The 16,249-nt window shown below is 42.3% G+C and overlaps 1 protein-coding gene across 2 annotated transcripts in view; it reads right to left on the reverse strand.

Annotated features, from left to right (window-relative positions):
- Positions 1 to 3,371: 3,371 nt before the first annotated feature.
- MTERF4 (mitochondrial transcription termination factor 4) overlaps positions 3,372 to 16,249 on the reverse strand; it is a 407,863-nt gene continuing 394,985 nt past the window's right edge. For both annotated transcript variants that reach the window (XM_086943980.1, XM_086943979.1), the window contains 2 exons: positions 10,871 to 11,055; positions 3,372 to 3,986 (listed from right to left, as the gene is read on the reverse strand). In XM_086943980.1, coding sequence (XP_086800106.1) covers positions 3,669 to 3,986; positions 10,871 to 11,055 — 503 coding nt within the window. In that variant the 3' untranslated portion in view covers positions 3,372 to 3,668. The remainder of the gene's footprint in view (positions 3,987 to 10,870; positions 11,056 to 16,249) is intronic.

The following is a 16,249-nucleotide window of genomic DNA, read 5'->3' on the forward strand; positions in this document are numbered from 1 at the left end:
CGCTCACCGGTGCGCGTACCGGGGAGCGTACCGGTGCGCGTACCGGGGAGCGTACCATGGGGAAAAAGAATGACAGTTTTAAAAGTAGCTGTTTAAAAAACAAAATGTTTTGTTGTTTTTTTTATACATACACATACATATATATAAATGCATATATGTGTATATGTGTGCGTGTAGAGAGAGGTAGAGAGGTAGAGGTGTAGAGGTAGAGAGGTAGAGAGGTAGCGGTAGAGAGGTAGAGAGAGAAGAAGAGAGAGGTAGAGAGTAGAGAGTGAGTAATAGAGAGTAGAGAGTGAGTAGTAGAGAGTAGTAGAGAGCAGTAGAGAGAGTAGCAGAGAGTGAGTAGTAGAGAGTAGTAGAGTGAGTAGTAGAGAGTAGTAGAGAGTGAGTAGTAGAGAGTGAGTAGTAGAGAGTAGAAGAGAGTAAGTAGTAGAGTGAGTAGTAGAGAGCAGTAGAAAGTGAGTAGTAGAGAGTAGAAAAGAGTGAGTAGTAGAGAGTGAGTAGTAGAGAGTAGTAGAGAGTGTGTAGTAGAGGGAGAGTAGTAGAGTGAGTAGTAGAGAGTGAGAAGTAGAGAGTGAGTAGTAGAGTAGTAGTGAGTAGTAAAGAGTGAGTAGTAGAGAGAGAGTAGTAGAGAGTGAGTAGTAGAGAGTAGTAGATAGTGAGTAGTAGGGAGTAGTGAGTAGCGAGTAGTAGGGAGTGAGTAGTAGAGAGAGAGTAGTAGAGAGTAGTAGAGTAGTAGAGAATGAGTAGTAGACAGTGAGTATTTGAGAGTAGTGGAGTAGGAGAGAGTAAGTAGTAGAGAGTAGTGGAGAATATTCCAAAGTTTGGCACAGCACCACTTTCACAATGAGTCCAATCAAATCATATCACTTAGAGTCCTTATTGAAGCGCTGAATCTTGGTGTATATTCAAATGCTTTTATTTTCCTTAAGTTTATGTACCACAGCCAGCCGAAACGTTTCGTTCTGTACAACAGAACTTCTTCAGGGCGTTCCAATTTCCTTCAAGTTATGTCGGTATCCAGTTGTCATATAACTAGATATTTCTTCCAAATGTTAGACGAGACATAAGTATATTCTTATTCAAAGTGACTAGGTATCAATTTTACCCACACAATTTGGGCAGACTTGAGTAATTTATAGCATCCTCAAAGTCAGTCTTTCAAAAATTCCAAAGTATAGGACATGATAATCCAAATCCAAATGTTTCTCAAGAAAAGTCACTTACAATCGTTCGGAATATCGGTGTTTGGGCAGATATGATCCAGGGACCCCCAGTATGCAAGGGGAATTAGTCCCCCCTCTACAAACGCGCCAGTGGCCTGCATTGCAGAGAGGTGTAACAAGGGTGTGGCCTCATTACACTTCTCTGCAATGCAGCTCCCTCGCGCATACTGGAGGCTCCTGGTGGACTAGTTGACCCCAGGGACCCCCAGTATGCAAGGGGAATTAGTTCCCCCTCTGCAAACGCGGCAGTGGGCTGCGTTGCAGAGAGGTGTAACAAGGGGCATAGTCTCATTACACCTCTGCAATGCAGCCCCTGGCGCATACTGGAGGTTTCAGGTGGGCTAATTGGCCCCCAGGGGCCCCCAGTATGCAAGGGGAATTAGTTCCCCCTCTTCAAACATGCACGGGGGCTGCGTTGCAGAGAGGTGTAAAAAGGTTGTGGCTTCATTACACCTCTGTGCAATGCAGTCCCATGGCGCATACTGGAGATTCCTGGTGGGCTTTCAGGTCTTATATAGTTAGGAATTAGCATTAAAAAAACCTTTGAAATTCACTGAAAAAAACATAGGTTTCACACCAGTTAAAGTTAGGAATTAGCATTTAAAAAACCTTTGAAATTCACTGAAAAAACCATAGGTTTCACACCAGTTATAGTTAGGAATTAGCATTTAAAAAACCTATTAAATTCACTGACAAAACCATAGGTTTCACACCAGTTATAGTTAGCTGGAAATTTTACTGACATAAAACCATTGAAATTCCCACGTTATAGTTAGTTGGACTCACTATAACTTGCGCGCCTGCAATGCACTGCTGATGACGTCACATATTACATCACTCATGACATGGTCAGTGACATCACTCATGACATCACTGATGACACCATCCAGTGAATGTGTGTCTTTCTGAAAAATAAATTTGTTTTATATATGTATTTGTAAAGGTCGGTGGAAGAATAAATGTTTAAATAAGTGTGTAAATGGATGTTTTAAAAAAAAAAAATTGGTTGGTTAACTGGCTTATTAAGTGTATCTTAGTGAATACATATATTAGCGAGTATTGTTTAAATATTTAAATGTTTGTATCAGTGTTTCTCTTTGTGTATAAGTGGCTGCAGGGGTTGGTGACTGACTCACTGTTTGTATGTGTTATGAAGACAGCATATGTGCAGGACTGTATGGGTGGATGAGTGTTTATATGTGTGTGTTAGTGAGTGAATGACTGTCTCACTAGTGTCTTCATTAGTAACGACATATGTTTTAATCTAGTATATGTGAGTATTGATGTATATAAGTGAGTATAGTATATATAGTGAGAGATTGTAGGAGTTCCTGTTTAAATAAGTATGTGTTTCTATAAGTGATTGTTTAAGAGAGTAAGTATGTGTAAGTTTCCTTAGAAGTAAGGTGGTAGTGTGTGTATAAATGTATATGCAAATAAATGGATGTTCAATAGTTTATTTGCATGTGTGAGTATGTGTGTGAGTAACTTTTGGATGACTGCTGATGTGTAACAGGATGTATAGGTGTATCACTTCATATGATGAGTGAGTATGTATATGAGTGACTATATAGAACTGTTGGTGAATGAGTGGATGTGTATATAGATGGTGGAATTACTGAATTGGTTGTTGTTACTGGTTTGGGTATCTCCATTTTTTTGAAAATGTTTGTTTCTATTTTTGAATATGTGTTTCAAGCGTTACATTACACTGAAATTAGGTCTGTCACTCTGTCACATGGTTGGTGTCATCAGTGATGTCATGAGTGATGTCACTGACCATGTCATGAGTGATGTAATATGTGACGTCATCAGCAGTGCATTGCAGGCGCGCAAGTTATAGTGAGTCCAACTAACTATAACGTGGGAAATTCAATGGTTTTATGTCAGTAAAATTTCCAGCTAACTATAACTGGTGTGAAACCTATGGTTTTGTCAGTGAATATATATATATTTTTTATTTATTTTTTTTTTTTATTTATATTTGTCATCACATCAACACATTTTATATTTGAAATATATAGGTATTAATCTTTTAGAATACATTACGTATTTATAGTCGTAAATTCCCTCTTACTTCCCGAGTTCCCCTCCCCCTTTTTATATATAGGCATCTTTAGTAAGATACAATACAATAATTGATGATTCTGTTGAAGCATAATAGTTTACTCTTAACATATGTATGCTCTTTTTCTGCTTACTAAATAGTTATTAATTTTTTACTTTATTTCTAGTTTTAGTGTGCTTTGCAGATTAATTACCTTTATGATAACTGTGTTCTTACTATTTTCAATGAAGCTTTCGAACTTATAAAAGCAAGATTTAAATATTGATAAGACTAACTAATCCAATCACAGCAATTTCCAAAAACTTTACTTTCCGGCTGACTGGACTCACCAGGAGTCTAGTTAAAAACCTAACCACCAGAGTCCGTTTTGCCCGTCAGTCCAGTCTTCCATTTTCTCCATCTTCCTCCTCCTCCATCTTCTCCGCTTCTTCACGGTTCAGCAGCTTCTTGAAGACATGAAACTCTTCTGGATTGGATAATGCAACCTTGGACAAAAACAGATCTTCTGATACATTGATCACCTCCTTTAACTTTGGGTTGCAAATCTGTGTTTGCCCCTTTTTGTCTGGGGTTTGATATCGTCCAAGGCGCTCCAAGAAAGAGTGCCGATATTTTAGCTCAGACAGACTGAAGTCGAAAAGTCTAGACTTCACTACCTCTTGCTGCTGGACACCAAGCCGAAAGTGAGCATACTGAGAATGGAACAGAAAGAAGGAGACAGAAAAAAAAACATGAGTTGGTTGGTTAACAGACAGTTGGATCCTTAACATAACAGAATGGATCAGATGACTCTAAACAGAAACAGGTTTAAAAAAAAAATTTGATTAACAAAATAACTTGCATGCATGCCAATCTTCTCAGGACAAGGGCCTAAATATTTGGTGAATGGAATCTTCATATTTCTGATATGAACTCTTGTCACTGATGAATCACAGAAATGTTGAATGCACATACCACCTACCACAAAAATAAATCCTAGTGACAATGTCAAATACAGCAGTGACGCATCAAACTGTGGTGCAGAGAGGAAACATTGAGGTATCTAATGACAAGGGACGCAATATTATTTTTTGGGGAAAAAGTATGCATGGGCATTTAATCCCTCTCCCCAAAGCGCTGGCATCGCCTGCTGGTCTTAGGTAAGAGACAAAAGGGAATAGTAAGCAGGATGGTTGTCTCAGTATGAACAATAACGGCCTACCTAAATTAGCAACAACAGAGGATAAGGGCTAACACTTTATAAATAGTTTCAACAGTAGAATGAAATATACAGCACACCCATATATTTATCTCAAGAGTCCAAAGCTATGTATAGGACAAATTAGATGGCTTCATTTGTGATACGTCAATGATCATACACTGTTTCTTTTTACACTAGTAAATAATCCAATTCCTTCAATTGTATTAAAAAAGCAGAGTCCATATCACTGGATTTTCCTCAAAGACGGTATTTTTTTTTAAATTGTTTTATGTATAAATAGTTTCGTTACTAGATTTAGGATTAGTACATTGCCATTAAACAGTATTTTTCGTGGGGGAGAACATCTGCGTCTACCTGCAGGTACTTTAGACGGCAGGCACCATTTTCAATACAGCATTTTAATGTTAAGTTGATTTTAAGATTGTATGTTTTACATTCTACATCAGGCTATTATTAGTGTTAACAGCCAATCTCATAAATGCATCTTTATTAGCAATACAGCCTTTGTATCCGTGAAAGCACAAAGAACAACAGATCCTTTTTATGTTTCTTGAAAACTGACCTTTTTGCTGGCATTACCTGGGTCCCCTTGACTGCCGCTGAAATCCCGCAAGCGTCTCCGTGGGGGCTGCTAAGTGGAGAGGGGCGCAATCAAACACCTAGCAGTCTCCCGCAGGTCTCCCTGTCGCCACTACACTCTGACATCTGTGCGCGGCCGCCGAGGGGTGAGACCACAATCCCCAGCACTCCCCGCGGTTGACCTGACCCGGCCCACCTAAGTATTTTGCGCCAGGCGGCGCTTTAAAAGGCGGAGAGAGGTGCTGTGGAGCGGGTGCTGCTTTTTATGTTTTCTGAAAATGGACCTTTTTGCTGGCATTACCTGGGTCCCCTTGACTGCCCTCGACTGCCGCTGCAATCCCGGAAGTGTCTCCGTCGGGGCTGCAAAGTGGAGAGGGGCGCTAATAAACACCTAGCAGTCTCCCGCAGGTCTTCCCCGCCGCCGCTGCACTCTGACATCTGTGCGCGGCCGCCGAGGGGGGAGACCACTATCCCCAGTACTCCCCACCGTTGACCTGACCCGGCCCACCTAAGGATTTCGTGCCAGGCGGCGCTTCAAAAGGCGGAGAGAGGTCCCGCGTTGCGGGACGCGCGTGGGCCCAGCCGGGCCAAGCCCGGGCAAAGGGCGGGCCGTCTGTGGTCGTCCGGGGCCGACCGAGGCCGGGCTGGGCCTCATCTTTTACATCAATGGACAGGACCATATGGACATCACCTACATTAACTACAAGTGAGGTTTAAGAAATTTCTGATTTTATTGATTTGGTAACTCCCATCGAACTGCCGGTTTATTTTGTGTCCAGAAGCCCGTGATATTGAGTATTGACTATACTGACACGTGGCCAAAGCAAACTCCAAAGTGTGTGCAGGGGTTGGGGGTGCGGGGACCTTGGACGCCTTTTCGAAAAGGGCAGAATCTGTCGTGGCCAAAGAGATTGGACCCTTTATGTCATACACTTCTCCCATTAGTAAGCATAGAGCCCAATGTATGTCCTAACATTCCCCCTGACCCCATTGATCCCCCCCAGGTTTCAACCATACTCCCCCAAATTGTCCAGGGGCCAGTCTCAAATGCTATTCTATTACTTACTGATGGATCATCTGTTGGCTCTAGCCCGCCACCCTCACCCCCAGTCACACGCACTAGGCAACTGCGGGCAATGGTGTCCACCAACAGCAAAGTCTCACTGGGGAAAAGGAAAGCGATTGGCGCACCAAAAAGTAGTAGGCAACAAGCCAAACAGGCTAGAAATAAACACTCTGCATCCGGGTTGGGTACACAGGCAGGAAATTTGGAAAATGTAATTAATTTGGATACCGAGGTACGTTCAGTTGGAGGAAATGAGAGTAAGATGACGGAGACAGTAAACAATTTGGGGGAATATGTCAGAGCTGATAAAGCTTATGGAGGGAAAGTTTAAGGCACTTATCTTCCCAGTATTTGATTAACTTGAGGAAATAAGCCACAGACCTAATACCATTGAAACTCATATGAAACAACAGGAAGCCCGAAAGACTGGGCCTAATTCATCTGAAGTTCCTCGTTTGAGCCTCTTACAACCACCGTAACTGATCTGGCAGACTCTATCATAACCACAGTAACCCAAATCGAAGCCCCTAACATCCCATCTATAGTATCAGGAGCCAATCAAGAAGCAAAACCGGACGTTAGGGGCCCAGTCGGGAGATTATATCCTTCAGCCCAGACATCCCACAAAGAGTTATCCCTACACCTCCTTCCGGAGGCATGCCCGTACTCCATAATTCTGGCAAATGTCCTCAAAATGGAAGATGGGAGAGATGAACATTGGACTACACCTAAAAACAAAGCACTCCATTTTCTAAGTAATAAAACAGTATTGGGTGAGCATTTGTTCAACAATTTTAAAATGGTGAGAAGGGTACCATGGGTAGGGAGGACTAAGAAAAGCATGAGCGGTGACTGTGTCGTCGTAAGTTTTGGCACCCCAAAATTGGTGGATGATATCTTGAGACAGACGGGATCAGCCAGGATCCACTATGACTACGTCAATGTACTCCCACTGGGGTACTTTTATCCACCTCTTAATCTCCAAGCCAATATGAATAGAGAGTATCCAACCCAGATAGACCCCCCATCAGCTCTGTCATATTAAGTAATAGATATGAGATACTAAGCTCATTAGATGCAAATGACTGACTTGCATGTGGCCAAGCACAGGAACAGGGAATAGCTTGTACAACTGATCATAGAATGTGTATCCCTGCTGGCCAAGGGATACAGGAATTAAATCCTCCCGTAGAAATAGATAGAATTATCAGAGTACAAACATCCTACAATAAGGTTAGAAGCAAAAATGATCCAGACCTCAGAATCCTGAGCTGGAATGTTGCTGGTTTAGAATCTAGACTAGCTGATACTGATTGGCTACGAATAATATCCTCTCAGGACATAATTATGTTCCAGGAAACATGGGCCACACATGATCTACATATTGAAGGCTTTCATTGTTTTAATTTAGTGGCACCTAAGCCCAATTTTGGAAGAGCAGTTGGGGGGTTATTCATTGGTATTAGTGTAATGTTAGGTGGGAGTTTTAAAACAATACATACAAGCAGCCTTAATTTCTAAGTAATAGAGTATAAAAGTCAAGTACCTTTTTATTTAATCATTTTTTATAACAATGACTTTCACTCTACCCAAAATAAGAATTTGATTAGGCTTTTTAAATTTATTTCCAAATTAGAGAAAGTCGTGGATGATGGTATGGGGATCATTTTGGGCGGGGATTTTAATGCCAAATTATCAATAGATCCAGGAGGTACAGGATTAGACAGGCTGATCAAGCGGAACGGAGGGGAGTGCAATTAGATTCCCTACTTAAGGAACACATTTTGTACAATGTAATGGACCTAGGTGAACCCTCCTCCAACCAGCTGGTACCGACATTTAGAGGAAGGGACAGTGCCTCTACTATTGATTTTATTTTTATAACTCCGAGACTTGCAGATTGCCTATAGGGTAAAGAAGTCCTCGCAACTGATTTTGGGGATCATAATCTGCTTACAGTGTTAAGATTAGCGCAACGCCCTGAGTATACTAATGCATTAGGGGCGAGGGATCTAGCCCCCACAACAGACAAACTAAGATTGAAATGGAGTGGGGTAGATAGTGGGGCAATAACAAAGATCTTATTAGAAAAACACTCTCTTCTAATTGCCTCATGTTTGCCAAATAGAGCACTCTGTCCTAGTATAATTGCAGATTTTATCATACTCTGTTCGGAGATTCGATCCTTATTATCAGTGCCAGTTTGCAAAGGCCCAAAAGACCCAAGATGGTTTCACCACAACTGTTCTAAGGCAAATAGAAGCTTGCGCATGGCACTAACTGCTAAACCAAGAGTTAACGCATATATTAGAGTAGCTAGGAAAGTTTATAAAACTGCTATATCCGAACGCAAGGGGACCTTTTTGAGTGAACGCTGGGGAGCTCTTGTGGTAATAGCCAGAAGATCAACTGGTAAGCCTTTCTGGTCTGCAGTAAGAGATCTATGTAATATGGGCCAGCAGCTAACACCGATTAGCTGCAATATTACCAGCAAATCATGGGAGGATCACTTTTCCAAAATCTATGCATCACCATTATATACCCCAGATCAGTATGTGCAGGGCTACTCAGGAAATTTACAAGTAACACTGATAGAAGTAGAGGATGCTATTGCACAGAGTCTTGGCAATAAGGCCCCTGGACCTGACGGGTTGCCCATAGACATTATAAAATGGAAACCAGATCTTTGGGCCCCAGTTTTATTGAAATTTTTTAATAACCTCCCAGAAGCACCCATGCCTGATTCATGGGCAACTAGTATAATCGTCCCAATATATAAAAAGGGCGACCGGTCGGAACCGGCCAATTACACACCGATCTCCCTGTTGGACAATACCTTAAAGATTCTGGGCCGTATTATTAATAATAAGATTTTGACATGGTCAGAGAAAAGTGGTATTTTATCACCATGTCAACTAGGTTTTAGAAGTAGGGTTGGTACAGTAGAACAGTGCCTGAATTTAAATCTGGTTATTAATAAATATAATACCGCCCGCTCCTCCCCCATTTATTTAGCTTATGGACCTATCATCCGCATTTGATTTGGTAAATAGGTCCAAACTGTGGTCTATTTTAATAAATTATGGTTTGGACGAATCTTTAGTCCATTTCTTAGCATTCTTGCACACTGACCTCAAGGCACAGGTACGGATAAGACAAGGTGGGGAATTGACAGGTGCTAATAAGATAGGAAGGGAATTTAGACAGGGGTGCGTTTTAGCACCCCTGCTCTTCATCATCTATATCAATGGTTTGAGCGACCATCTGAAGAATGGAACCCCAGTTGTTCCTATAATTAATGGCAAACCGCTGCCTATACTCCTTTACGCAGACAATGCGGTCCTAATGGGCCGCACTCCGAATGCCTTGCGCTCCATGGTCCACAGTTTTGTTGATTACATGGATGGGTTGGACCTATGTGTAAACTACAAAAAATCATTTATTATGTCTTGTGGCCCTGGGAAACGCCAACTTAATTCTATACATGTTGGGAGTAACAGACTTACCTCCACCCAGAATTTCCCGTACTTGGGGATGATCTTTGCTGCGAATGGCTCGTGGACTGGGCATGTGGCCCACTCCACGAGCAAATTCTCAAAGGTCATTAACTCCATTTTGAGCCTCCCTCGACCAAGGAAAATAGGTGTCACTGAGGCTATTTTAAGGATTTTTAAATTGCAATGTGTTCCCGTTGCTACCTATGGGGCAGAACTATGGGGTTTGGCAGAGACCAGGTGCATCCAGCAGGAGGAAAATCGGTTTTGTAGAAAGCTGCTGGGAACACCGATCTCTACCTCCCAATATATTTCCCACAAAGAACTATGTTTGCCTTTTATTTGTGATCTTATCAGGGCTCGCCCCGCGTTATTCTGGCACTCAGTCTGGATGAATGATTCAGCTACCCCTACCCAAGAAATTATAAAAGACTGCCTTGGATGTGAAAGAGGGATGGAGATTCCCTGGCTTTTGGGGGTTTATAAAAGTTTGTGCAGTATCGATAAAGGTGATATTTTTCTGGATCTGGGTACATCTAGATCTGTACATAAGAATGACCTGAAGAAAGCACTTTACGATATGGACAGGGTCAGGGAAGAATCCAAGAAAACTACGGTCCTCATTTATATGGGCAGGAAACATTCAATCATATTCTGCTGTTATACCTCATGTTGCCAACGACAAACTGGGAACGAAGTTTATTGTTTCGATTTAGGTCTGGGACTATAAGATTCTTGTTGAATTTTCCTCTAGGCTATCTGTCAACAGGTGATAATATAAAATGCCCCTGTGATGGATTAAGTGCACAAACGGATCTGCATTTCCCTTTTATTTGTAAATATTACTTAAAATTTATAAAATGGTTTTTAATCCCTCTTTTTTAAAAATATAGACCAATTACCACGGGGGAATCTTATCAATTACTGCTCTCCCTGGGTAATGAGGAAATAATTTGTCGCACTAGCACTTTCCTGAGGACCTCGGCCCGTGCACGAAAAATGATGGACAATCCTTGACTACTCTTTATCTAATAACTGGAAATGTTGTCTTGCCTGATTTAAATTTGTTTGCTTGCATTATGTAATATTTTATTGCTTTTTGTATGTGCTTTTATGAATTCATGGAATTCGAATAAAGATTCCTGAACTGAACAACTGATCCATGGCCTCGTGTCATGCTCTTTTCATGTGTCTGGGGCATGTGTACACTTATTTCGGAGCCAGTCTCCTCCTCACCTGAAACTTGTACTCCAGCTCATCTGGCTGCTCTTTCAGGATCCCAGGACAGGTCCGCACAATCTCTGCTAACTGCTGTGCCGAAAACAGGCAACGCTCTTTCAGGCAGCGCACCACAGCATCGGCATGCTTTCGAGAGACCATAAGAAGACAGGGGAAATGAGCGATAACTTGCTGAAGACTTCCTAGAAGGAGAACAGTGAAAAAAATAATAATTAATTGCGGGTTTCTAACACGCTAGAATCGACTCCCGAAGGAGTATCTCTGCGCCATAGACCGCTGGGGAACCCGTCCTGGCTTTCCCTGTGAGATGGTCCCTACTGGGTATCTCCAAGGTGAAACTAGGCATCCCCGGCATATGTGGGGGGCCGTTGTGGAGATGAGGCAACCTAATGCCCTGAGTTGCCGAGTGTGATCCCTGGTTAGAGTAGGCACAGAGGTGAGAATTATCGAGTCCGCTGACCCTGGTCCACAACCCTGCCGCGTCGGGAATTGAACCCTGGTCCCGGGCCGTCCTCTGTTCCCGGGTCTGCCGCCTCTAACCAGTGAGCCACACCACTCCGCAATAGTACTAGGGTAATAAGAAGGGAGAATTGCCACCAACAGTACCGTCATTTAACACCAAAATGCAGAACTATCAGACAAGATAATCACCACAGTGAAATTAGCTCTAAAATTATATACCTTACAGTAACGTTAAAACAAATTAATGTAGAGTTCAGTAATTAAGGAACAAGATCACACTGTATCTTTTAACTGACATGAACTTTGAAAACCACTGGTAAGCGAGTCATGTCAACCACCAATAGGAAGGCCATAATGACAGCTTTTTATGGTGAATGAGGCCCCATGAAAAGAAAAAGCCAAAGTGCTACGAATTCTAAGCAGAAAAGGGCAAGAGAAAACGAGGGAAGGTGTTATGTGTATATTTTACATATACATATATATTACATAAGTCACAGTAGTGGTTATATAGTTAAGGTTAGGTTTGAGTTTCCGCTGAAAATTTATATTTTGTTTTAATATTTTTGTTTTCTTCCTAGCGTTGTTAAATGAATTTGCACGAAACTTTAAAAACAAGGTTCATCCACAGTGTATTCACTATGTCAAGTTTTGCGCAGATCTGTCAAGTAGTGGTAAAAAAAAAACAAGCACTGCTAAATGCACTAGGTTGCGCCTATGCGATTAATAATAAGCTGTTTTTTGTTCCAGCAACAGAACCAAGCTTTTAGACTGATTGTCAATCGCATACCTGCTCACCCTCTTAACTTTATAATGCAGCGCTACACAGAACAATACAATGAGATCTGGGAGGCTGCCAACATGGAGGCACTGGAAGAGCAAGGTAAACAACTTCCGTTTCTGACCCTCTTTAACTCATTCTCCACTGATCAGCACCTAGTAGACAATTGACATGACGGCATGGCTGGTATTTGGCCACTGCATTACCTTTGCTAACTACTGTAACTACACAATGAGCAGTGTGCAAAATATTAACACTGCAAGCTTTCCTAGTATATCTACAGCTAGCACTGCCGATAATGAGTAGTGTGCATACATTAACACTGCAAACCTTGGGGTATAGCGACTGCTAGCACTGCCGAAAATGAGCAGTGTGCAATATACCAATCCTGCATGCCTGGTGGGGTATATCTACTGCTAGCCCAGCTGACAATGAGCATTGTGCATATATTAATACTGCAAGTCTGGGGTATAGCTACTGCTAGCATTGCTGACAATAAGCAGTCTGCAAAGTATTAATACTGCAAACCCTCGGACTATATCCACTGTTAGCACTGTGGACAATGAGCAGTCTGCTAAATGAAAGCACTGCAGGTTTTGAGCAGTATACCCACTGCTAACTATGAACAATATACCTATTGTAAACACGCAAGTCCTGAGCTGAATGCTTATACCCTTTACCCACTGCTGCTACTGCTAGCATATAAGAGGATAGCCACTGCATATACCGTAATGCCTTGAAAACACCTGCCGAACCTCACCCTGCACCTTAATGACATATGTAGACACCCTCCCTTACAGTTTGAAAGCCTCCGTCCAACCATCCTCATACGCCCCAAATCACCTTCTTTTGTCAAGGAGTGGTTCCGTTTGAAGATTTGTCTCACTGCAAGGGAGCGCGTAAGGGTGAAATTGATAAACAATGTCCTCCGCGTTTCTATGGTGATTTCAATGTTTGCTGGAACCGAAGCAATTATGCTAGTAATCAACACGACCCAACTGTGGTTGATAATGAACCAGCTCAGACCCCGCGGCTCAGCATTGTGTTGAAGCTTGCAGTAAGGCAAGTCTGCGGGCTCTGCAGAGCAAGCAACAGCTGCAAAAAACAAAAAAAAACAGCCTTCTGAGCTGAAAATGATGCATGTAACCTGTGAAACAACGAATGGAAGGATGGACGCTTTTTTATCGGAGCTAATATATTTTCTTTTAAATGAATAAGTACTCCTTGTTGACTAGTGGATCTTGCCGGCTGACTGAGAGGACAAAGTTTCCGCCCACTGCTAGATAGAACGCGCTTGAAGAGTAGAGAAAGAAACGGTACCTCGATTGTATAGGAGAGTCTGCTTCCTATGGTTACCCACACTTTTTGCTGTGCTTCACTGGTTTTTCGACTTTAGTATGGCTGTTGCCCTGCTGATCAGGCCCTCAGCCTAGCTGTACTCTCTCTAAATTGATACCATGTACTTTAGGTACATACTAGATTGATTACTGGGTCGCCCTTGTGAGCCCCTGTATAGTGTACCCTAAGTACCCAGGGCATAGGTCTACCAGGGGTTGCAGCATGTATTATGTCACCCCTAGTTAGCCTTCCAAACGGACACAACAGGTCCGCACCTGCAGCCTGGGTAAGGTGGTGTAATCACCCCTTACTGGGAGGGTGGGAGGGATATATATATATTATGCAAGAAAGGACTCCCCAAGCCACCTCCAATCCAGTTGATCGGCGAAGCAAACTAAGGAGACGGACCACAGGATCTGGCCTCAGATGTATTTAATGGCACGGGTGAGCAGCAACAGCAATGACACGTTTCCGGCCCATAGGCCCTTGATCACATACAAAGTAGTTACATATTTTTTAGATTTTTATATGCTGTGAAATAATGGCCAATCCCCCTGTTTGACCAGATCTACTTGGTCACATGACTGTAGACATAGTAGACACACTTACATTGTGACTACGGTGTAAAACACATGTCTCTTGCAAAATAAAGTGCATTAATGCTTATCTATCAGTTATTACCTATTGGCGGTCGCCAGTAGGTAGTTATAGTTAGGACTTAGTTTCCATAGGAAATCCTCAACATTCTATTTGGAATAACTTTGGCTCTGGTGGATAAATCTTTGCGAATTTCTCAAAGAAGATGGCTCGGTCCGTTGCGCTCCTTCCCTGAAAGTTTGGGGGGGATTGGCCAAGTGGGGGCTGAGATAAAAGGGGGGTCCCAAAACGTGTTTTCTCCATGTTATTTTCCATAGGACGTTTAGACTCGGCTACAGGTCGAACGGCTGAATGGATTTATAAGAAATGTGGCAAAACTGTAGAGTCCGGTTCGCAGATTACGCTTTTTTTGGAATGGTGTAAATCCGTTCAGTAGTTGCTGAGAAAATTAAAGTTAAAGTCAATTATATATCTATACGCGCGCACGGGTGCGCGCACCCAAGCGGCTGCGCGTGAGCGGAATTTTTTTTTGCTGCTTGACGTCTGTTAACGTTCGATTCGAAGGAAATCAGGAAGTGCTGACCGCCATTTTGTCACTGCGAGTAAATATATTGTTCATTTCAAAGCGTTGGAACATGGAAAGGGGAGAAGGTAGAGATTGTCTTGCTGCGTAGGTTTTCTCAGGATGTGTAGTAAGGCCCTTAAACGCGAAAAGATATATATATTTTTTTTTTAAAGTTGCGGGGTGCGCGCACCCGGTCGCGCACATCTATTTACAAGAGTGTGAAAATGGAGATAAATTAGAAGTTTGAGTGCTTAGATATAAGGTGGCTCTGAAAAGAGCCCTTGTGTTAATTGAGTTTTTTCTGCATTTATAAGTAAGTACCGATGCAGAGCCTGAAGTTGCAGAGGAAGATTCTGTTTCCCTCATCCGTGAAATGAACACTGTCTCTCCTATAGACGTCTTGCATGTGGTAACGTAAGTTGTTGTGGTAAATAGAACCCATGCTATAATCTCTGAGGAAAGCAGAAACAGATTTATTTACATGTCTCCTTGCTTTCTCAATTTGTGCACAATGTTGATTGGACCAATTCCATTTCTGTCTTTGGCATATATTGGAATATACCAAGGCAATTCGAGGAAAAAGTGTCATCAATTGTCGAAAGGTGTCTTTTAGAAGCATTTCCAGACCTACCCCAGTCATTGTGCCTAGATCGTTCCCACCACAGTGCACAATTATAAGGTCTGGTTCTGTGAGATGCATAAAAAGTTTTCACCAATGGAATCAATTGGTGACATTTCAATCCTCTTTGGCCAATCCACGTTATGTGTACATTTGCTAAATCAAGGTTGGACTTTGGCCTGGCCTGCAAAGATGGCACTGGGCAACCGTGGAACTCGGACGCTTGACTGCTAGGGCATGGGCCCCATTCCCAAAAGAGTCCCCTCAGCCTTGAAGATTCTACAACAGTCACCGGGACCCCCGACTCCCGTAGACTTCCGGTGGGGAGCGACTGCCATGATTGCTCGCGGAATGGCCACGACGTAGCCACAAGATGGTGGTGCTCTCATGCCGACGCCAGCAAACACTGTAGACTACCAATTCGATCACTTCCGGTGGGGCCCCAACGTGACCCGGTAGAGAAGAACTTGCCCTCCCCTCTTTGACTGATGGTTCTTTTTTTTTTTTTTTTTTTTATTTATTTTATATTTTTCTTTGTTACAACAATTAATTATGAGCATTCCAAATACAACAAGCATTGAATATTGAAAATTAAATTATACAATAGACTTTTGGCCAAACACAAAGTACACAGTAATATAAGTCTTCTAAGGTTAAAAAACATAGTCTAAGATCAACGAAGAAGGAGCCAAAAACAAACATTTAACATCAAGAATAAAGGCTACTGCCTCCCTCTACCCCTAGCTATTCCTTCTTTGGCCCTCTTTCCATTTGCATAGTGGCTCCCAGATTCTTCTCCCCAACCGTCTTCCACTCCTTCCCTTCCGGGCAAAAATTTTTTCCTCTATATTATATGCATATAGAGTGTTTGCCAGCCAGCATTGCATATTCGGAGGGTTTTTATCAAGCCATGCCCTGGCTATTGTTAGTCTATAGACAGCCATTACTACAAAAAGGAATTCAGCATATTCGGCATATTGTGTCTGCACATCGTCGCTCACCCCTAACATAATCAAG

Source organism: Lissotriton vulgaris, chromosome 11 (assembly GCF_964263255.1).
Source record: "Lissotriton vulgaris chromosome 11, aLisVul1.2, whole genome shotgun sequence".
Lineage (NCBI taxonomy): Eukaryota > Metazoa > Chordata > Amphibia > Caudata > Salamandridae > Lissotriton > Lissotriton vulgaris.